This window comes from Rhinoderma darwinii, chromosome 9 (genome assembly GCF_050947455.1).
Source record: "Rhinoderma darwinii isolate aRhiDar2 chromosome 9, aRhiDar2.hap1, whole genome shotgun sequence".
Classification (NCBI taxonomy): domain Eukaryota; kingdom Metazoa; phylum Chordata; class Amphibia; order Anura; family Rhinodermatidae; genus Rhinoderma; species Rhinoderma darwinii.
The window spans coordinates 64209761-64233545 of record NC_134695.1 but is presented as its reverse complement, the minus strand read 5'-3'; the positions used below and the strand labels follow the sequence as shown (position 1 = coordinate 64233545).

At 43.9% G+C, this 23785-nt stretch overlaps 1 protein-coding gene across 3 annotated transcripts; it reads left to right on the top strand.

The window, feature by feature from the left end:
- The first annotated feature begins 2051 nt into the window (after nt 1–2051).
- LOC142660913 (CD59 glycoprotein-like) lies at nt 2052–21530 on the top strand. Of its 3 annotated transcripts, none has more exons than XM_075837992.1 (4): nt 2052–2161; nt 15490–15564; nt 16948–17040; nt 20199–21530. In XM_075837992.1, the coding sequence occupies exons 2-4, from the start codon at nt 15495–15497 to the stop codon at nt 20393–20395; spliced, it is 360 nt and encodes a 119-aa protein (XP_075694107.1). In that variant the 5' UTR covers nt 2052–2161; nt 15490–15494; the 3' UTR covers nt 20396–21530. The 3 variants fall into 3 exon arrangements, with proteins under 3 accessions (XP_075694107.1, XP_075694108.1, XP_075694106.1); XM_075837993.1 differs by lacking the exon at nt 2052–2161 and adding an exon at nt 5377–5441; XM_075837991.1 differs by lacking the exon at nt 2052–2161 and adding an exon at nt 12454–12539.
- Nucleotides 21531–23785: the final 2255 nt, after the last annotated feature.

Below are 23785 nucleotides of genomic sequence, written 5' to 3'. Positions count from 1 at the left end.
GTGCGGGTCCGTGGCCGGAGCTGACTGCTACCGGCATGTACGTCCGCTGCACGGAGGCACCGGACCAGCTGATCTGTGCGGGGCCCGGGTGTTGGACCCCCACAGATCATGTACTGATGACCTATCCGGTGGATAGATCATCAGTTGTCAGAAGGTGGAAAACCCCTTTAAGCTTGATAAGCATTGAGAATATTTACCCTGATCTCCATGGGCCCTGAAAGCCCAGTTGACCCTGGCATTTTCCCTGGGTTGCTGGTACTGATGAAGACGCAGGCTATATGTGGGGGCGCAGTGACCTATTATACTGTATAGAGCTACACAAATGATTTTATGTATGGGACATAAATGTCATAATGTCATCACTTATAACAGCGTTGTCCCCTGTGGGGTAGTGGGTTCTTGTATAACTTTTGTACCAGCCGCCTGTTTTATCGTTGTGTTTTTGGATATTTGCTGCCTGTAATGTCTTGTTTTATAATGTACTACACCATGGAAGAAGATGGTGCTATAATAATCGTAGTACTAGTTGCAGGGATTCCTTTTACTGCAGTTGGAAGCACTGTCCAGTCCTTACTCTAGTAAGATCGCTACGTAAATGATGATCTCACTTCACTGTCTCTTTAATTATTTCGAGGTCCGTCTGATTGAGAGGGGATGGGCATTGGCTCGTGTAACCCCAGTTTAAGAAATTAGTGTTTGGGTTTAATGAAGTGTTTTATTATGTGTTAATAAAATCTATTTTTATAGGATTTATACGGTCTGGTGCATTTTTGCATTTTAAAAACAAAAAAAAGTCCGGAATGGAGACTCTCATTTTGCATATTTATTTAAATGGCCGATATCTAATCCTACATTATCCCCCAGTGATTGTCGGACTCGCGGCGGTCAGCTGATCACCAGGCAAAATTATTTTAAAAAGCGGTTGTCAAGTTAGAGGAACCCCTTTAAAGACCGGACGCTACATACATGTTGGTAATTATTTATAATTGGTATTACTTTGTTTTTTGTTTTTTTTATACTGCAACTTATGACCTCCGAGGGGCATTAATATTAAGTTTATGTTCATAGTACCATGCGGCACTATTCTTGCCCAAAATACTGGAACCCAAAAAGAAACCAGAGGGATCCAATTGGATCCGGCAGGATGTAATGGGATCAATTCTAGAAAAAACGGATCTGTCATCGCCATCATGGCTCTGTTATAGTTACACTGCTATACAAAATCTCTTTGGGAAGATTGTTTTCCTATTACATTTTACCATTACATCGACACTTTTCTGGCATACGCTGGATCGGTATACCAATTTATTTTTCGCTTTATGGAATAGCTTAGAAGGCTACACTATTCCATGCAGAGGTATACAGTAAAAAACTTTTAGGGGCAGTTCACACTGAGTTTTTTGGCGAGTTTTCTTTATGCGAAAACCGCGCCAAAAAACGGCCGAAAATGGCTCCCATTGATATCAATGGGAGGCGGAGGCAGTTTTTTCCCACGAGCCGGTTTTAAAAAGAAGGGACATGCGCTATCTCCGGGCGTTTACGCCTCTGACCTCCCATTGACATCAATGGGAGGCAGAGAAAGCGTATTTCGCTGCGTTTTATGCCCGCGGCGCTCAAAGGCCGCAGGTGAAAAATGCAGCGAAAATTGGTGTGCAGGCAGAGGAAAATCTGCCTCAAAATTCCAAACTGAATTTTGAGGCTGATTTTCCTCCTGCAAAAAACTCTGTGTGAACCCAGCCATACTGCGCAATATGTTTTTTTTTTTTTAACAATGGGGTCCTATGGGCGACGTCTGCCTGTACAGTGGCATACGCCGGAGCCTTTTGTCGGAAGTATACGTCAGGAGATATTCCTGATAGAAAACTCAAATGTAATGTGAACAGCGCCTAACACCTTCATAGGGTCACCAAATGAAAGTGAAAGGAAAGAAAGAAGAAAAATAAAGTGGTTACCAGTAGCAACCAATCAAATTCCAGCTCTCATTTCTCAGAGACCCTGTGGAAAATGAATGCAGCGACTTGATTGGTTGTTATGGACAACGGCATCCCTTCCCCTTCCTTCAGTGTGGTCAACAATCTTGTATTCATCTCTACTCAAGTCTGATGTGATCACTTCCGCAGAAGAAAGTAAACAGAAAAAATGTATTTCTTCATATGATCAGGTAATGGAATATTATTGCTCTTCCATTGTGTCCAACACACATATATTATTCATTTAAATGAGACATTCAGTACTAATGTATAAGAAGATGATGCAACGTTTCTAATAGTTCGTAAATATCACATGCGTTTTTAGACGCCAATGTATCCACTAAGTTCGCTCCCATTTGCCCATCACACAGCTCTGTTCCAATGGCCTACATCAATAATCCTAATAAATCTAAAAATACCAGACTGCATACTGGTGTTTACATACAGACATTGCAAGACTTTTAGGTACTTTTAACACAACCTAAAGAAGTTTTCCCACTACTAGAAGTGATAGCATTTTACTAGGACTTTACATTGGATTATGCGCTTTGCGATACTCCTTCAGTATGGTGTACTGCCACGCCGGATACTAATAACCAGTACCATACAGTATGAAGCTCAAATAATCGTGTCATACGTTGACCGAATAACACTTCCATACAGTTGTCCAATTAACAATGCTATACAGCCCCCGCTATACACTGCAAAAATAATACCGCCATGCAGTGCTCAAATAATACCGCCATGCAGTGCTCAAATAATACCACCATGCAGTGCTGAAATAATACCACCATACAGTGCTGAAATAATACCACCATACAGTGCTTAAATAATACCACCATACAGTGCTGAAATAATACCAACATACAGTGCTCAAATAATACCACCATACAGTGCTGAAATAATACCAACATACAGTGCTCAAATAATACCACCATACAGTGCTGAAATAATACCACCATGCAGTGCTCAAATAATACCACCATACAGTGCTGAAATAATACCACCATACAGTGCTGAAATAATACCACCATACAGTGCTCAAATAATACCACCATACAGTGCTGAAATAATACCACCATACAGTGCTGAAATAATACCACCATACAGTGCTCAAATAATACCAACATACAGTGCTTAAATAATACCAACATACAGTGCTTAAAGTGTACCTATATTTTCAAAAGGCTTTGAACATGTCATAGTAACATGTCAGAAGTTATGATGGGTTGGAGCACTGGGACCGTACACTCAATAGAAAGTCTGTGTCTGTACACTGCTTGCTCGGCTTTCCGAGGAAAGCAGAGACGAGCAGAAACTAAGTGGCACGGCACTTAGTTTTAGCGATCGGTGGGGGTCTCATTGCTCGAACCCCCACGATCAAAACTTCTGACAAGTCACTATGACATGTCAAAAGTTTTTTGAAAGTATAGGTACACTTTACATAATACCAACATACAGTGACTAAATAACCGCTCCATATATAAAGCACTGTAATAAATCTGTTCCAGGGGTGGCTAACGCGCCCTGTGTGAGCACGCGGGTCCTGACTTGGATACTCCATGCACTTCCTTGCACAGCCGCTACGGATGTGTGCCTCGCTGTGCCTGGAAAACATTCAAGAGGCCGCAGCGGTAGCCGACGTGGCACTTTCCTTCAGTTGAGTCGGACCCCCACAGATCTGATACTGATGACCTATCCTAAGGATAAAAAATTGCTCAAAGAAAAGGAAAAGAACAGCACTTCATGGTGTAATATGTTCAAAATAAAACTGGTCAACAGGTATATAGTCATAGGTTGGTATGCTCACAACAACTATCGATGCCTGTAGAATGTCGTAGCCTCTGCCGTCCTTCCCTCCGGGCTTTCGGCAGTGCATATACCTTGTCCGTATGTAGAATACTTGTAGGAAAAAAATAGTGGGATTTTCGGAGGCGCTGCTAGTAATAAAACTCCATTTCGGGCAGGAGGTATAAATAAAAGCCTTTTTATTTATTTTTTGGCACAACAAACAAAACAGAACTTGGAAAACATAAATTGCTAAAACATAAGAATGAAATAAAATGGATCCGACCGGTTTCGGGACTGGACTAGTCCCTTCTTCAGGGTAATATATTCAAGGATAGGCAATCAATGTGAAATGGCCGTAGAATCCCTTTAATGTTATGGCATATCCCAGTGATACACCTTAATATTATGTGATGGGAACACGCCTTTTATGATTGACCATGTATAAATTAAATGTCATGTTTCTCATTATGCCCAGGAAAGGCAGGATTCAAGGTCTGTGGAGGCCCTGGGCAAAACATACTGCCATACAGTGCTCTAATGCTGCCACTATTCATTGCCCAAGTTATGCCACCAAACACAGTCCTAATATGCCCAAATAATACAGTATTCACTGCCCAAATAATAGTTCTGAGGTACAAGGTTACCAAGTCTGGAGATGCCGAGGCCGTAGAAAATAGTAATTAAGACATTCTTCACACAAACTTTCTTTTCAGCGTTTTAAGGCCTTATTCACACGAGCGTATTTCCCATCCGTGTTACGCGCGTTAAAACAACGGACGTCACACAGACCTACGCAATTCAATGGGGCCGTTCAGACATTGTGTTTTCCACACAGCGTGTGTCCGCGGCGTGAAACTCACTGCATGTCCTATACTTGTGCGTTTTTTATGCGCATCACGCACCCATTAAAGTCAATGGGTGCATAAAAATCACTGACAGCACACGGACGCACATCCGTGTGCTGTCCGTTATTCACGCAACAATTGCTAAAGAAATGATGAGGAGCATGCTGGTATCAAATAAAAATTCCACTGACCCCAAAACGCTACAAAAACGCTACGAAAACTCCAGAAAACAAAACGCTCTGTATGTAGGCTTTCTAATACTGTATTTTACTATGGACTTTAAAGTAACTTCTGTCCGCACCGTTTTTCGGGCAGAAAAACAACATGAAATCCCCAGTGTAAACTGTGTGTGATTCCAGCTGGTTGAGGAACCCAGATGTGGGAGGTTGCTGGGGCCATCCATTAATTTAGGGGCCATCTGATAATCTACTCCTGTACCTGAGGGCCATCCATATTTTTTCTAAAATTTATATAAAATAAAGGAGTGGACCCTTTAAACAGAATTTTTTTTTACGTTTTCCAAAGTTGTGTGAAAGTGGCTTTACCTGTACTAGACTGGCATTGGCATTCATAATGGTTCCAATGATATGTTCTGATTAATATGAATGATATTATTTCCTCATGAGGACAATTGGTTACTACCTCAAAGAGGGTTTGTATTTTCCTTCCTCTGGATCAACACAATTAATAATATTTTCAATGGGTTGGGCTGTTTTTTCAACCCTCCAAGGAAACAATGCCAGTATGTTCACAAGTAGGTGCGCCTGAGATCATAAATTTCCCTTTACAGTCTCCGATGGTCTCAGTGAGAGGAAGATTGTGAACTGTTAACTCTGTAAGTACTTTATACTTTTTCCAGAATATATACAGTATGTATACGCCGTTGTGTAGTGGACAATTATCAAAGGCATGACTCCCAACAGATGCATATAGTTTGTATGGTGGGTTTCCTCCTATGCTTTAAGCACACAATTGACCTTGACTGGTTTCCGACGCCTGTAATGACTCATTTTAGCGTCCATATTATGGCTGCACTAAAGCTGGCCATTCACATTAGATGTGTCAACCATATAATGTGTATGGCGGCATTCTGTTTCTCCCTCGAAAGTAAATGTTGTGGAAGAGAAAGATCTGGCTGTAAAATCTCAACATACCCGATCCTTCTGTTTATTAGTGAAATATATTGAAAACACGCGCACGCTTAGCCAAGCCGAGCGTGCATGTGTATGGGGGAGTTGGGAGGAATAGCTTTCGGCCAAAACGATATCTAAATTTTCTGGCAACCTTTACTCATAGGGCTCAATGGTGTCCTAAGGTGGGTTCAGTAGCATCACGGGGGCTCCAGTTGTCGCGGCGATAATGTGGATGCTAAAATCCGATCTAAAGGTGGCCGGACACATTGGATGAATCTCGACCGAACCCGCAATCCACCTGTAATCGATCACATGTATGTCATGAATTTAGATGTGATCGGTAGCATCTCGATCCTGCTGACCTGACGGATTCAGGTCTTAGCACAGGATACAGCTGCTCTGTATACAGGATACAAAGCAGCTTGTATCTCAAAAAAGTTAAATAATTTTTCATAAAAACTAATTATAAAGTTGCACAAAACGCACTGATTTCAAAACACTTTATTAAAAAATAATAATTGCTTTCAAAGGTGTACATAGCCTTTAAAACCAATGGGTTGTCTATATAAGGGGGGATTCACACGCGGCATATTTTGTTGGAGAAATTTCTGTGCCTAAAAAAACGTTCCATTCATGTGATTGTGGTTGTTTCTGCAGAAAGGTGCAAGGATTTCTGCACGGTCCATTTAGATGAATGGAACTGATTTTCAGAAATATCTGCAACAAAATCTGCCGTGTGTGACTGCACCCTAATGCAAAAACGTGCTCTGTCCTCAAGAGCGAGAGACACTCTTTGTAGCCGTTCTCTGATTTGGCTGATTCATGAGGGTCTCAAACAGGAGACCCGGCCCCCCCCCACTCAGAATTCCCTAATGTTGTAGTTGAAAATGGGTTTTCTAAACTAGATGCCCCCTTTAAACATGTAGATCGCTGTCAGGTTTTTATGTCCTACTGAGTTTGTTTACGTACACTAGGCGACAAGTGTAATCGGCGGAATCGCTGCTACTTCCGGCCTGTATGTCTGAAAAGATAAGAAAACTTAGGATTTCTATGTGCAACATGAAGGTAAAGTAGTGCAGAGAGAAGTATCTGGTCATGCATGATCTAGCGAACAATGTTTACAGGGTTCATATGAGTAAACAAGGACAGAGCATGTTAAATATTAAAATGGCAAATCCTTCGTTTTTGGTAGTTAATCACCACCATAGGTGTCAGGCAGACGCTTATCCCCTGGAAAACAAATTATTCACGGTTGATACGTGTATGCATATAAGATACAACTATGTATCACACACAGTGGCTTAATTACCACACCAAGGGGTACAAATAAATACATGTAGTTGGAGGGAAGGAGAAGAGGAAAGTATGTGATCTATTTAATATATAACTTTTAATAGTAATGTTAAAATAAACAACTTGTTAAGGATCTGCCAGGCACATCGTCTGTATCCACGCCCATAGATAATCAGCCTGCACCTGCTTCTATGTCTGTGAGACTGACTCCATGTTCCACCACTCAGAATGGCAGGCTTAGGAGTGGGAGAACCTATCACAGCCTGGCCGGACGGAGCTAGCTCCCGCCCTCTGTCTATTTAGACCTGCCTTTCCTGTTCCTCCTTGCTTGTGATTCTTGTTTTATTTCCTGGCCCTGCTGCAGCTTCTTTTACCATTTGACCCTGCTTCATATCGACCCTGGCTTACTGACTACTCTCCTGCTCTGCGTTTGGTACCTCGTACACTCCTGGTTTGACTCGGCTTGTTCACTACTCTCCTGCTCTGCATTTGGTACCTCGTACACTCCTGGTTTGACTCGGCTTGTCCACTACTCTCCTGCTCTGCGTTTGGTACCTCGTACACTCCTTGTTCGACTCGGCTCGTTCACCACTCTTGTTGCTCGCGGTGTTGCCGTGCGCAAATGTCCCTTTTCCCTTGCTTCTGTGTACCCTTGTCTGTTTGTCTGTCGGGCACTTATTGAGCGTAGGGACCGTTGCCCAGTTGTACCCCGTCGCCTAGGGCGGGTCATTGCAAGTAGGCAGGGACTGAGTGGCGGGTAGATTAGGGCTCACTTGTCTGTCTCCCCACCCCCGTCTTTACACAACTTGTGAAAAAATTACCCATGGTGCGATGGGGTATGTGTAAGTGACCCCCCAAACTCACATACCTTAAGGCCAGTTCAACAGTGTAAGGGGGGGTTAGGGGCAGTTGCCCACGGGGCCACCGTGAGCAACAGGCAGCGGTGAACGAGCCGAATCAAACCAGGAGAGTACGTAGTAGCAAAAACAGCAAGAGAATAGTCAGGGTCGATAAGTAACAGCGGTTAATCGGGTAAATAGCAAGAATAGCAGAGCCAGGAAACCAGAGCAATCACAGGCAAGGAACATGCTGCAAGTGAGGGTATAAATAGACCAAGGGCGGGAGCTAGAACCGTCAGGCCAGGCTGTGATAGGTTCTCCCTCTCCTCAGCCTGCAAGCCTGAGTGGTAACAGATCGCGTCACTCTAGCAGACCTTGGAGATGATGAGGGCTGATTAACCCCGGGCATCGAGAATCTGTGTCTGGCAAACCCTTTAGGGTATGTTCACACGACAGCGTCCGTAAAGAAAACATGCCCGTAATTTCAGCCGTAACGGCATGTGCAGGCGCTTGAACGCCGTGTCCATTACGGACGTAATTGGCGCTGCTATTCATTGGAGTCAATGATTAACGGCTCCAATTACGGCCAAAGAAGTGACAGCCGGGACCACTCTGTCTGGTGAGTGGCGGAAGCGGCACCCACACAGATTGGTGGGGCAGCGATACAGGAGAAACCGTACGGTGGAATGGACCTGATATAGTTTCACAGTCAATATAGCAGGTAAGTGCTGGGTCACGCCTAGCTGCTGAAGTGAATCACAGCGGGGATGTGGTTCAAAACTCTGCTATTGCGCTCGTGGGACAGCTGACAGCTTGTCCGATTGTGGGATAAGATTAGCTGCGTACAGACTAGTATTGTGCTGTGTAGCTAAAGGCCATGTTTATGCACCATGGATTGTTAAAAGTGCTGAGCACCCGACACGCGTTTCGCCAGCATTCTGGCTTCTTCTAGGGGTCATATAACTTTCATAAAAATAAATACCCATATAGTGCCATTATATAAGAAGGATACATTATATGTGTGTTCGCACTGCAGGCTGCAATCTTAAGAGCATTCAATACACATAACTAAGCACCTTGATGGTGATGACGTCATCGCGCAGCAAAAATACAGCTCATGAAGAAATGGATTCAAAATGACGACAGCATGCACTATGAGGGTATGTTCACACAGGGTATCCGCCCTATGCGCCGCAGGAAATTCCAGCCCAGAAAAACTCACCAAATTGAGGTGCAGTTTTTCGACCGGAACGTCCGCTGTGGAAAAACTGTATCTAAAAAAAAAAGATCCATACTTAGCCATAGAGACGCGTCACTCCGCCATCAACGAGCCAGGCCTCCTGGGATGATGTTTCATCCCATGTGGCCACTGCGGCCCTTGATTGGCTGCAGTGGTCACATGGGAGGAAACGTCATCCCGGGAGACCAGCCTGGACGAAGAAACACAGAATTCTGGGTAAGTATAAGAGTTGCATTTTTTTGCAGCGGTATCGCTGATTTTCCGCTGCAAAAAAAAGCAACATCTGCTATTTGTTGTGCGTATTACCTTCCCATTGAATTCAATGGGGAAAACTCGCAACAAATAAGAAGCGTTTACGCAAATACAATTGACATGCTGCGGAATAAAAAAAACCGCACCACAGGTCCATTTCTGAGCGTTTTTCCCATTTATCCTTTACACAGCTTGTGGAGGAGGTTTGTTCAAATCTCATCCACTCTGCTGCTACGGTATTATGCTGCGGATTTTCCGCAATGAATTCCGTTGCAGAAAATCCAGAGTATTTACGCAACGTAACTGCACTTTCAATGTATTTGTGAATAAATAAAATGTATACAGCGCGGTATCGTTTTTTAAATACAGTCTATGACCGACATATGCAATGTTCTAGAAAAAAAGTTGCATACGTCTTGCTATACATTTAACGGGACTGGTTCAAACGGTGGTGCCGAAAGTAAACACCGAACCTAGCCTTATATCAGTGGTAGGTCCCTGCGCCGCTGGCCATAGGCGTGAGATAAATATCTACCAAAACATTTACATTTACAGATTATCAACCATTCATTGGCAACATTCATCCGTGTAAATTAACGATGTCAAATAATCTGTTGAAACTTTCGACCTGTGTTGTTTCATTTTTTAACCGTAACCTGTACTAAATGGTACAAAAACAAGGTTTTCTGTATTTTATTAACCTTACTTGTGCTGTGTAGGATAATCTTAGACCATGTGTGGTTGCAATGTTTGTGCTGGCATTATTTTTATTATTATTATTATTATTATTATTATTTATATGAAATACATGACATGAGACAATAAAAACATCAAAAAAGTGCAATAAACATCAGCTTAATGATTAACAGTCTGGAGCAGCAGTAGAGAGGACCCTGCCCACGAGGGCTTATGATCTACAAGAGAAGGGGGACACAGACAGTAGGTGAGGGTAGAAGCTGATTACCTGGTAGAGTAGTGGCAGCGGGGTTATTGCAGGGTGTAAGCTTTTCTGTAGAGGGGTTTTCAGGTTATAGGGGCTTGAGGTAGAGGGTTTCAGAGTATGGGGGATGCACGGAAGAAATCTTGGAGACGATGATGAGCAGCAGATTAGTGAACAGAGAGGAAGGTCTTTTGAGGATCGGAGATTTTGTCTGGGGAGGTACCGGGAGATTTGGGCAGAAATGTATGGCGGAGACAGGTCATGGACGGCCTTGTTAATATTTTGAACAGAATTCGCAGGGCAGTGGAGGGATTGGCAGAGAGGGGAGGCGGAGGGGAAATGACTGGAGAGGTGGATTAACCTGGCAGCAGAGTTGAGGATGGACTGGAAAGGGGGCAAGATGGGAGGCCACAGAGAAGGATGTTGCAGTAGTCCAGCCGGGAGATGATGACATGTACTTGCAATATAGTTGAATCTAGATTCAGAAAAGAGTGGCTTAGAGAAATGTTTTTGAGGTGGAGGCGGCAGGAGGTGGTAAGGAGTTGGATGTGCGGTTTTAAAGACAGGTCGGAATCAAAGGTTATCCCGAGACAGCAGACGTGTGAGACCGGGGAAAGTGTGGAGCCATTTACTGTGATCAATTGTTGTGGTAAGAGGGTTGAGTGAGACGGGGGCAAGACGATGAGTTGTGTATTAGAAAGTTGGAAGTGAAGAATACGTAAAATCTGACGACGGATCCTCCATCTGTCGGCTGCTTGAAATCTCATGTCTATGGCAACCTTTAGGCCTCATGCACATTGTCGTATCTGTGTCTCATACTGAACCTCAGGTAAAAAAAAAAATTGGCATGCTCGGAATTCTCGGAATTCTCACCTAGCAGCATTGCATATGGTGGCTCATGGAGTCTCTATGGGTTCATAATAGGGACTCTGTCTGCTGCAGTAGAGGGTTCGTGGATATGGAAATGACATGGAGCATGGAGCCTAAAGGCCTTATTAAATGAGCCAATGATCTGGCAAACGAGCGTTCATATGAACGCTCGATCCTGATCACTGCCCTGTGTAATAAGGGCAACGATCAGCCAATGAGCGAGCAAAGTCTCGTACATCAGTTGCTCTGCTCTTTTATGCAGAATTAAAAATCATCGTTGCCGGTAGCAAATCTCATGGTGTATTCGGGGAGATGCGCTGTTGACATGATGAAAATGTATGGGGACGAGCGATAGGAGTAACAAGTCCCTATATTTATCCAATCATTGCTCCGTGTGATAGGAGCAAATGAGCGCCGATCAACGAGCTGTCTCGTTGATCAGTGCTCGTTTACACGGCCCATGTCGGGCCGTGTAAGGGCTTGTTCACACGGCAAACAAAAAAACGTCTGTTCGATACGGAGCTGTTTTCAAGGGAAAACAGCCTCTGATTTTCAGCTGTTTAACCATCAAGCGGTTTTTTTATGCGTTTTTTATGGACTTTTTGGAGCATTGGACAATGAAAAACAGGCCAAGAAGTGACATGCACTTCTTTTTTACGGGGCGTTTAAACGGCCATGTAAAAAACGCCACGTGGAAACAGAATGCTGTTTTTCCCATTGAAATCAATGGGCAGATGTTTGCAGGCGTTCAGCCCCTATATTTTTAGCCACTTTCAGAGCGTTTACGGCCCGAAAAAATGGCTTAAAATAAACCATGTGAACATACTCTTAGGGCTTGTCCACATCTAACGGAATTGCTGCGTATTTTCCGTATGGAATTGGGGACGGAAAATACTCAGTGGAATACAGTAGCAGCATCTCATCCTCACACTGCTTAAAACACGCAGGAAATGGTGCATTTTTTCCGCAGCAGAACGTCTGCTAGTTTTAGCGGGAATGCTGCTGACATTTTTTGCAGCAATTCTGTTACGTGTGGACAAGCCCTAATAGTACCATTACTCCCATTCATTTTTATAAAGAGTTGGGTGCACAGGTGCTCTCCATGAAAATGGATCTGGGATTTATATTTTCACTTTAAAAAGTCATTTGTCAGAAAAATTCTTTATTAAATAAAGCCAAAAGTACCAAATACATTCCATAGCTTTAAAACAACCTCTGTGTTTTTCTTCGCTGCTGAAATAATGGGATCAGCTGATGTCGATTTTGCCTGTCAGTGAAGGGGTTAACATGAAGTCCCTCCTACATTGTGGGGGAGGACTGGGCTAGTCCAGATCAGAGATCTGCTGCATGGCTATAGATACTGGTGGTAAGTGTGTCCTTTATTTAGGAATCCTGCAATATTCATGTATCCGGTAAGATCAGCCGCCTGTGTGGATTACTGTGTGATATAATAGGTTCACATGGGGGAGGTTTATTGGGCTTTATTAGTCTTTGGGATTATGCTTCTGCCTATGGGTGCTGGGAGGACTGGGGGCCGGGTGTAGGACTAAGCATGAGCCTATTTCATGTTATGCGATTTTACGTGTGAACATCCGTGAAATCATCGCCAAAAACCGCACAGTCTAAATACCGTAAATGGGATGTGATATGCTGTTGGGGCCCAAAGTAATGCATTGAGTCTCCTGTGAGGCGCAGCCTTTGTTGGGACTTGCTTGTAGTAGTGACATTTGCTCCACATACAAGTCAATGACGAGTGTCCCTTTAACTGGCACTTTGCTGGCATCTATTTTTGCTTTCATTGGCATAAGAAAATTATTATTATATAAAGTACTATCCAGACAATGTCATTTAAAACGGTTGTATGAAATTAGAAAAAAAGGGTCTACTTTTTTTCCGGAAATGGCGCCGCTCTTGTCTTTAGGCTTTGTCTGGTACTGCAGCTGAGCCCGATTCACTTGATGTGAATGAGGCTGGACTGCAAAATCAAACAGGCCCATAAAATCAAAGTACATTTAGCGCATTTCTGCACGTTAGTTTTCTCTGTTTACTTTCACACATCTATATAGATTTTCATAGATATCTCTGTATACAACATTCCCATATGATTCAGTATGGATGTTCATGTGTTCCCAAAGTCGCACACACCCTGTGGTTTTAGAGCTCTCTTAGTTTATGAATTAATTTTTTTTTTCTAAACTTGGTGCCAAAAGGAAACCATCAAAAACCTGCCGTTAATTGATGTGTTTCTGTGTAATGCCTGAGCAAAACTAATACGCTGTTTAATGTGCAGTGCAGGGCCTGAGGGGGAGATCCATAACACAGGGATTCTCTCTTTGGTGCTGGAGTTTTTGTCATGCTCCTTCCCCTAAGGCCCTGCAATAGGTATAACACAGTTTGTCAGTTTTTCGCTAAATGTGTTCTTTAATACACCCCTCACCGACACGCTGTCAGTCACTCTTTGAATGTTAATAAGATAAACTGTCCCAGGTAGTCATGCAAGCCCTAATTAGAATAAAAATATAACAAGCTGCTTGTTGACTGTTTCCAGATAGCACTGCACAAAGTAAAAAGGAACTGAAAAATATGTGGAACCCACGAAAAGATAATGAAGATATTACATTTAGTGACTATATAACCAATGTTAATCAAAGGCGGAGCTGCACTATTGGGGTAAGGTCACACGGAGCAGCCCTGACACGGTCGCAACGTGGCCAACAACCGCGCTGGCACTATGTAGGAGCGGCTGTCAAATACCTCGCTAAGGAGTATTCCGGTTACATGCGCATGCGCACTGCTGCTCCATTCATTCTCTATGGGAGCGCCGGTGGTAGCCAAGTGCAGTGTTCAGCTTTTTCCGGCGCTGCCATAGAGACTGAATAGGGGGTAAATTGTTGTAATCTGCAAAATCGTGCGGCCATAAAGGGTGTATGAATTCATGCCCGCACGATTTTGCAGATAAAGGGACGGTTTAGCCGCATTAACGTGCGGCCACTAACAGGCTGTTTGACAGCCGCACCGAACATGGTGCCGGCGTGGTTGTTAGCCGCGTTGCGACCGTGTCAGGGCTGCTCCGTGTGGCCTTACCCTAATATGTGAATATGTTTATGGCGTTGGACAGGTGCCAGTGGTATCTGTCGTATGACTAATCCGGTGATGTGTTGTGGTTTCTGTCATAATCAGATGCCAACGCAAGTTAGAACAGAGCCTAATAAGTTGCATAGGCATCAAATTAAGTTATTTTGGAGCACTATATCACTTAATTTACAGTATATTGTTTCAGCAGTCCTGAAAGGGACTGTCCGCTTTGCGTAATATCTTCCTGTTAGAAGGGTCCCCCATTGATAAGCTGATGAGGGTATACCACTGATGGGATCCCAGATCCGCAGCGTAGTTCAGTACCAGCAAAGTAAATGAGATTTCAAGAAATCCCATCTACGCGGTGCAGATTTTTTCTGCGCGTAAATTGACCTGTGGTGCGTATTTCAAAATCCGCAGCATGTCCATTTATCCTGCGTTTACGCTTGCAAATTGTATCTGACTAATTTTACAGAAAAACGCACCAAAATCCGCAGCATAAAACCGCATCTATTTCTGCATCCAAATTTAAAAATGCATAAAAAACCGTTTAGGTGCAGAATTGCGTGTGTACACCTGCGGATTTGATGTGGATTTTCCGCAACCAATTACGCAACATGTACATTTAGCTTTAGTGCTTGTCCACACGTAACTAAATTTCTGCAGCAATTCTGTTGAAAGTCGCAGACTTTCCGCCGTGGCAAAAAAGCACTATTTCCTGCGTTTTTTACTGCAGAAAAAAGTGCATAAATTGCTGCGTTTTTCAGAATGCTGGGAAATGGCGACCTCTCATCTGAAAAACGCAGCAATTCCGTCCACTTTCCACAGCAGGAATTGACATGCTGCAGTACGAAAAATACCTGAATTCTGCTCAGAATATTTACGCATCGTGTGGATGAGATTGGTTAAATCTCATCCACTTTGCTGCTTCTGTATTCTGCTGCGTATTTTCCGTCCACAATTTCGGACCAAAAATACGCAGAAAAAAACCAAAAAGGTCCCCATGCAGGTGTTAATGGGTAGATAACGCTCTCCTGGACACAGGAGCCCGCACCATTACCTCAGAATTCCTTAAGTTTTCTAAACTGGACAACCCCTTTAAGAGGCGGCTGCGTAGTGCCGGAACCTTTTTGGACATCGTTGGGTGGCCAGACACCCGGACTCTCACGACGCTGAGTAATATTGTCGGAATATCCCTTTGAGAACTGTCGGTGACATGTTGGTATTTCTCCCATATTTAGGAATCATGAGAAGTACTGGGAATTGCTGCGTTGTCCTCGCTGTAGGACTGGTCTTCCTCTCACTATGCTCTACAGGTAAAACCTCTGTGGAGTTTTATATACGAATATTGAATGTCACTCACGGCGTCCGTGTGAACAGGTGGAATAGCGCAGTAATGTACAGATTGTATGGACAACACACAGATCAGTTCACACGTGTTGGACTTGGCGATGAGTGCAGCGTGCTACGTGTAAATACCGGTTTTGCAGGGTCAGGCCCCCACGGGAATGTTGGTAATAATTACAAAAGAGGATGTTTCATTTCTTCTAGTTTCCTCAATAGCCGTGAGGTCAAAACAGGTAAAATAACACCAGTAAAGCTTATAAGGGTATGTTCACACGGGCTGTTTTTCAGCCGTAACGCCCTGAAAAACGGCTAAAAATGCGGGGGCTGAACGCCTCCAAACATCTGCCCTTTGATTTCAATGGGAAAAACAGAGTTCCGTTCCCACGGGGTGTTTTTTACACCACCGTTTTTTAAAACGGCCGTGTAAAGAAAACGCCTCGTAAAAAGAAGTACATAGAAAAACCGCTCCAAAAACGGACGTAAAAAAGCCACAAAAAACGCAAGTTGCTTAAGAATTGGCTGATAATCAGGAGCGGTTTTCCCTTGAAGACCGCTCCGTAATTACAGACGTTTTTTGTTAAGCGTGTGAACATACCCTGAACGTGTCATACTTTGTTTTTTGGGTTCCCTAATAGTCATAAGGGTGCACTTATGTCCTGTGTATGGGGATGCCCACGCCCCCCGTTTATGAAGGGGTTCTAGCAACCGTGTTAACGTAGCCTTAGTGCAACAGTGTTTTATTCCAGGCTGCCTAGCAACCACTTGTCTTCCTGTCTGGGTGACTACCATTTCAAGACCTGTAGCTACATAACTTCAAGTGGTCACAGAAAATAATGTATACTGTACAGCAGCCTCCCCCTCAATGATTGTTTGTCACCTGCCATTGGAATGGATTTATATAGAGGAAAGAGGGCCACATGACATAAATCAAAATGGGGTCTCTACTGGTGCTGTATGGCAGATCCGTAGCTAAGGTTTTCTTCAACTGGGGTAAACGTTAATTTCACTATCCTAGCCCTGTATCTTAATGCCCTGGCTACAGCAAATCAGTTTAATGCCCCCCTGGCACCCAGCACCTTAGGCACATGCCCCGGTAGCCCCTCCCTAGCTACGCCCCCGATGTATGGTAAGTACACCCTTGGTTCCTCCTACCACAAAGCATAATAAGATTGCACAGCCTCAGGATAGAAACAAAAAGTAAGACATTGGGGACAAGTGCAGGGAACGGGGAACATTGTACATTGTGTGCTATATGTGTCTTACAAGAGAGTCCGGCGAGATAAAGCGTATCAAATGAAGATCGTCACTTTCCTATACGTTCTGATGTGTATGTTTGCTGCTTCTCTTTACAGGCCAGGCTTTACAATGCTACAGTTGCGATAATTGGGGTTCAACTTGTGCAGCTGAGCGAACCTGCGCTGAAAATGGCTGCGTGAGGATTACACGTACGTATATCCGACTCTCAGGGGATCATATTCCATTTCACGTGATATGTAGTTCCTGATGGAGATGCATATGGAAATTGTGCCGTGGGAGCCAAAAAGCCCTCTGAACTACTGTGGGGTACAATGTTACCTTCATCAAACAGAAGCCACTGGAGTGTCGGGCTATGTTCACACGGCCTATTTTCAGCCGTTTTTTGCTGAGCGTGTGAACATACCCTCTTATCTTCCATCTCAAATCCTAAAAGCTTGGCCATGGAAATCATATACAGCCTATAATTCTAGAGCTATTCCCAGTTTCATGCATGTTTCTGGCTTCTTAGTCCTATCTTGCACTGATGATGGCTAAAAAGCTTGGATCAGTTGCAAGCAAGTTGAAATAAATAACAGTTTAGTTTTCGACCTCTTACACAGACGACAGGAGCCCCATTAAAGAATGTTATATGGGCCCACGGGTTTAATTAGCAAACTTTTGAATGGACCCACCTTCCCTCACTACCATGGCCCCCAGGCCTCCATACAGTTAACATTTATCGGCTCTGTGTGCAATGTAAAAATACAGCTAGGCCGCCAAGTGGTAGATCTATTTCCCCCCCCCATTTTATGAGATCCCTGCAGATGGTGCCACACACAGACCCTTTGAAGATAGTGCCCCCCCCAAACAAAACAATACCGTACTCCTCTAGCCTCGTTCCTGTGACGAACAGAGCTGCTCAACAGTATATGAGACGGGACCCTTGCGTAGGTCGGCGTGATCCAGTGACATCATTGTGCTGGCATACACAGGAATCCTGTCCAGCTCCCTACTCTGCCATAGTATTCGACTGTATCTGCATGCCAAGGACACAGATGCAATTGAATGTGGCAGTCGCCTGGGCTGCCTGGTGCTAGTGAAGCCACCGGGCATGAGGGGACCCGTGCCACCCGGCCAGCATATGTTCCTCCGCAGGCCTCGTAGCAGCCCATAGTTCCGTCACTGTATGAGCATCTGGTAGCTCATCGTAGAGCACTCTGAGGCTGTGTTCACACACCCTATTTAAGGACGTAATTCGGGCGTTTTAACCTCGAATTACGTCCGAAAATACGGCACCAAAGCGTCGGCAAACATCTACCCATTCATTTGAATGGGCTTTACGATTTTCTGTCCCGACGGTCATTTTTTTACGCGCCGCTGTCAAAAGACGGCGCGTAAAAAAGACGCCCGCGTCAAAGAAGTGCCTGTCACTTCTTGAGACGTAATTGGAGCCGTTTTCCCTTGACTCCATGGAAAAACAGCTCCAATTACGTCCGTAATGGACGCAGCGAAAAGCGACTGCACATGCCATTACGTCCGAAATGGCAGAGCTGCTTTCTCCTGAAAATAGCTCCGTAATTTCAGCCGTAACGGAGGGTGCTGTGTGAACATACCCTAAGGCAGGGGTCGGGAACCTATGGCTCGCGAGCCAGATATGGCTCTTTTGATGGCCGTATCTGGCTCGCAGACAGGGCTCCTACCTGTCTATGGGAAGGATGCATGCACCGCGCTCCATCAGCCCGTGCACCGCGCTCCATCAGGCCGCGGTGCACGCTGATATTGGTAGTTCTTTGATGGCCTGATAAGCATTGGCGGCAGTGGTGAGCGGCAGGGAGCATGGACTACATTTCCCATAACTCCCTGCATAGCCGCGCCGTCTGCAAGCACGCACCTGCGTCCCCTTTCTTCTGCGAATGCCTCAAAGCTGGCATTCTCTCAACATCAGGTGGGAAGAATGCCAGCTTCCAGTCATGCGCAGGAAAAAGAAGAAGCCAGACTGCTGGACTGATGTCATGCATCGCAAGCTCACAATGTAAGTTATTTATTTAATTTTTTTACTGCTAATTACCATTGTTTCAGTCCAGTTGTGGCTTTATACAGCAGGGAGGAGCATTCCTTGCTGTACTAAGTGAACATTGGAGCGATTGATCTGTCAATGGCCCTTTAAACATATTGTACGGCTCTCGCGGAATTATATTTCAAAATATGTGGCGTTTACGGCTCTCTTAGCCAAAAAGGTTCCTGACCCCTGCCCTAAGGGTTTGTCCACACGTAACGGAATTGCTGCGTATTTTCCGTCCGGAATTGTGGAAGGAAAATACGCAGCAGAATACAAGAATACAGTAGCAGCAAAGTGGGTGTGATGTAACAATTCTCATCCACACGCTGCGTAAAATTTCCGTCCAGAAATTCGCCTGTGGTCCATATTTTTTGTACTGCAGCATGTCCATTCTTGCTGCGGACAGTGGACTGAATTGCTGTGATTTCAGGGGAGAAGCCACCATCTCCCAACGTTGAGAAAAACGCCGCAAAATCTGCACCATTTTCTGCAGGAAATAGTGCAGGTTTTTCCGCAGCGGATTGTCTTGTAGTTTCAACGGAAATTGTCTGCAGCGATTCCGTTACTTGTGGACAAGCCCTTAGTCTTTCTAACCACTAACCAGTAATTGTGAGCTACGAAATTCTTTAACAGTCCCTTACATACAATCTAACATACAGTAGGAAGCGGCTGCTAGGCCCCCTGCACACGGGTCGGATTTATGCTATGTTCACACGCTTACTTAAAAAACGTCTGAAAATTTTCAGCCGTTTTTTTTAGCAACTCGCGTTTTTTACGGCCGTTTTTGGAGCTGTTTTTCTACAGAGTCAATGAAAAACAGCTCCAAAAATGTCCCGAGAAATGACATGCACTTCATTTTTGCGGGCGTCTTTTTACGTGCCATTTTTGGAAAACGATACCTAAAAAAAACAAACGCCCAGTCGGAACAGAACGCCGTATTTCCCATTGAAATCAATGGGCAGTTGTTAGTAGGCGTTCTGCTTTCAATTTTCCGGGATGCTTACGACCCAAAAATAGCCCGTGTGAACATACCATTACTGCGGAAAACTCGACCGAGATAACCCAGATGCTACTTTAAATTTTTTTCTCAAGGATTCATATGCCACTGTGTGCCTCCTTATGAATTCATTGGCACAGAGATGTAAAGTTTGCGTCCTGGTTGTATCTGTGTTGTACTCCAGCAGTTCTGGATAAATTGTTCACTATGATGGGGGGGAAGGCTTATGCGGTTGGCACGGATGCATATTAAATATCTTCTGAAAGTGTTTGTATTCCAGAGTGAATAACTATATTCATTTATTTTTCCAGTTTCAGACGGCACCAGCAGATATGGCTGCAGATCTTATGACACATGCACGATTGAAAAGATCAGTCAGGAATTAAACATTCAAAACCTTAAATTAACTTGTTGTCAAAGCAACCTGTGTAACAGCAGCTTTGTGGCTTATCCCAGCACAGTCCTGCTTCTTCTGGCTGCGGCACTGCTGATGATGATGTCATCGTGATGTCACCTCCAGAACTTCACTCCTCTCCGTAGATGTGTCCGCTAATCCAAGCTAGGGCTTATCTATAATTATTAAGGCCAACGTAATTTCTGCATAGATTCCAGGCTGTAATAATAAAATTGTCATCTGATTGGTTGATATGGGCGCCGCCGCCATATTGTTTTGTGTTTTCACTAGTTCACCAGTATGTCGTTCTAATAAAGGATAGTGTCACAGTTTAGTTTTATACATTCTGTTTTTTACTTTTCTGGGAGCGATTTTGTAATTGATGGTACTAAAACATTAAATATTTCAAGAGCATTGCTTAAATTTTTATTAAGAAAAAAACGTTCGGACGATTAAAGCTTTTGCCCACCTTTTGAATGCAGAATTAATCTGCATAAAAAGTTGGGTAACTTTGTAAACGCGTCTTGTACAGATCCTGAGTTACAGTCTGTATTATAATCCAGAGCTGCATTCACACTTCAGAGCTGAAATCTATCAGCATTTGTTTTGTGAATGCAGCTCTGGAGTATATACAGACTGTAACTCAAGTAATGCAGTGTATGTACAAAGTTATCCAACAGGTAATCATAGGCCTCTGTCTTGAAGTACTGAGGGTTTTCTTCAGCTCAAGGCAAAAAAAAAAACATTGAACTGAGGGCAAAAAGGCTTAGTAGGACCTTCTTTATTGGCATCTTAACCATATGTTTGTAAAAATAAATTGAGGTGGAGAGAGACTGACTTTGGACGCACGATTCCTTTACGTGACTGTTTCATCTTTAGCAGAACACTAGTCGCACAATGTGTGAAACACAAATTAACTGTGCACCAGGCAACTTAGAACTTTCACCACAAAAAATAGGTGTAACCGGTAATAAAACGGCATGGCTGAAAAGCACGGGGAAAAAAAGTTATTGCCAACCAATTGGAACTGTTTTCATTGCTTCAGTAACTGTATATTAATTCAAGCTCTTTACTAATGGGAGGCTCCGGTTTAAGGGTGTCATTTTGTGCATTGTAGGGCAATTACCCCTCGTAGTGTTAATCCCACCCCCACCAGGGTCTGCATTTGGAATTTCATGTTCATTTATGTATTTTTTTTTTTTAATTCGATGTTTGTTAAATTATTTCTAATAAAGTCTTAGTGTCACTATCCCGGTCTCTGTGAAACTTCATTTATCAGTAGTGATATTGCCGTGTATAGGAAAAATGTGGCGCTCGATTCCAGCGCAAAACTGCAAGACCATGTGAAACTTCCTAAGCGCAGAAGACGGTGTGAACACTTTTATATTTGTCTTTCATCCCGGGGATCCCCCACCGTTACAAGTGAGTTTTATATATATATATACTATTAGGGTATGTTCACACGGCAGCGTCCGTTACGGCTGAAATTACGGTGCTGTTTTCAGGAGAAAACAGCACCGTAATTTCTGCAGTAAAGGCATGTGCAGGCGTCTTTCGCTGCGTCCATTACGGACGTAATTGGACCTGTTTTTCCATGGAGTCCATGGAAAACGGCTCCAATTACGTCTGAAGAAGTGACAGGCACTTCTTTGACGCGGGCGTCTTTTTCTACGCGCCGCCTTTTGACGGCGTGTAAAAAAAATGACCGTCGGCACAGAACATCGTAAGACCCATTCAAATGAATGGGCAGATGTTTGCCAACGCTTTTGAGCCGCATTTTCGGACGTAATTCGGGGCTAAAATGCCCGAATTACGTCCGTAAATAGTGTGTGTGAACCCAGCCTAAGGATGAAAGTATTGGGACACCCCTTTTGATCATTGAATTCAGGTGTTTCGTTACCACAGGTGTATAATATCCAGCACCTCGCCATGCGGTCGTCTTTACAGACATTTGTGATCGAATGGGTCGTGGTAAAGAACTCACTGAATTCCAGCGTGGCAATGTAATAGGACGTCACCGGTGTAACAAGTCGGTTCCGGAAATTTCTTCCCTCCTAGATATTCCACCGCCAACTGTGAGTGATATTATTGTAAAGTGGAAGCGATTAGGATCCACAGCAACTCCGCCACGAAGTGGTGACCACGTAAAGTTACAGAGCGGGGTCGCCGAGTGCTGAGGCGCATAGTGTATGAAAGTCGCCAACGTTCTGCTGACTCAACTGCAGAATATAAATCTCCTCTGGTGTTAACATCCGCACTAAGACTGTGCGCCGGGAGCTCCATGAATTGGGTTTCTATGGACGAACAGCTGCATGCCAGCCTTACATCACCAAGTACAACGCCAAGTTAAAAAAACGCCCCGTTGGAACAGAACGCCGTTTTTCCCATTGAAATCAATGGGAAGATGTTTTGTAGACATTCTGCTTCCGATTTTTCGGGCCCATAAAATGGTCGAAAATAAGCTGTGTGAACATACCCTCAGGGGTTAAAGCGGAGAGCAAGGTGCATTTTAAATTTCTGCTTTGGTTTGACAACCTAGAAGTGTCTCTAAGGAGAATCCACGGTACCTGTCACCTGCGTGTTACAGACCTCCTGCCGTAAAGACAACACTGGAGCGTGCAGGCCAGATCTTCAACTGTAAGGTATTCCTAAAATTAAAAAAAACTTTATTCATAGATGCCAATTTTTAAAAAGTGACCAGGGAGATTTCAAGAAGCGAACCGCGCTGTGCAGAATTTTTAAGCATATGCCCTGTCTATAGAGCTAGGGTTTGTGTATCCAGAAAGAAGCGCTCCAGAGTCCACCTAGAATACGGCTAGTTACATGTTTGTAAACAATCACTTGGTGTTATATATATATATATATATATATATATATATATATATATTGCAATCCACTACTACCTGGGCACCTGATATAGCTACGTCCCCGGATCTATCTATGACTGATGTCACTGTAGAGGGTTGTCTTCACCCCTCTACAGCCAAAAACGGAGTTCAGGCCGTACTTTACATCCCAACGCCTTTTGCTGTACCTGCAAATGAAACAACGTAACATCAGCGCATTTCTGCAACATTTACGCATCAACCAGCAGACAATCCACTGTGGAAAATCGGAACGATTTCATACGTTTGGTGCAGAATTGTTGTTCCTCATTGATTTCTATGGAGCAAAAACGCATTAAATAGGTTCAATAAAAAAGATGCATGGTAGGGGACTTTCTGGACGGTAATTTTCTGCACCACGTGGATGACATTTGTTAAACCACAACCGCTTTGCTGCTACTAGAATCTGTGTATTTCCCATCTGCAATTCCGGTTGGAAAATATGCAACAATTATGCCACGAGTGAACAAGCCCTAAAGGCGAATCGAACATACTGGATTACGACACCTAGGGTGAACAATACAGCAGAAAATAACACATTGTAAGAGGCACAGTACATAGATTTACAATGCCATGGAGGGCCCGAAATACAATAGAATGTAAAGTAACATAACGTCCC

Bases quoted from the DNA above. Each gene is read 5' to 3' on its own strand.
- LOC142660913 (XM_075837991.1), top strand. The intron at 15,565-16,947 runs GTAAAACCTCTG...TTCTCTTTACAG, and splicing joins CCTCTCACTATGCTCTACAG to GCCAGGCTTTACAATGCTAC. The intron at 17,041-20,198 runs GTACGTATATCC...TTATTTTTCCAG, and splicing joins TGGCTGCGTGAGGATTACAC to TTTCAGACGGCACCAGCAGA.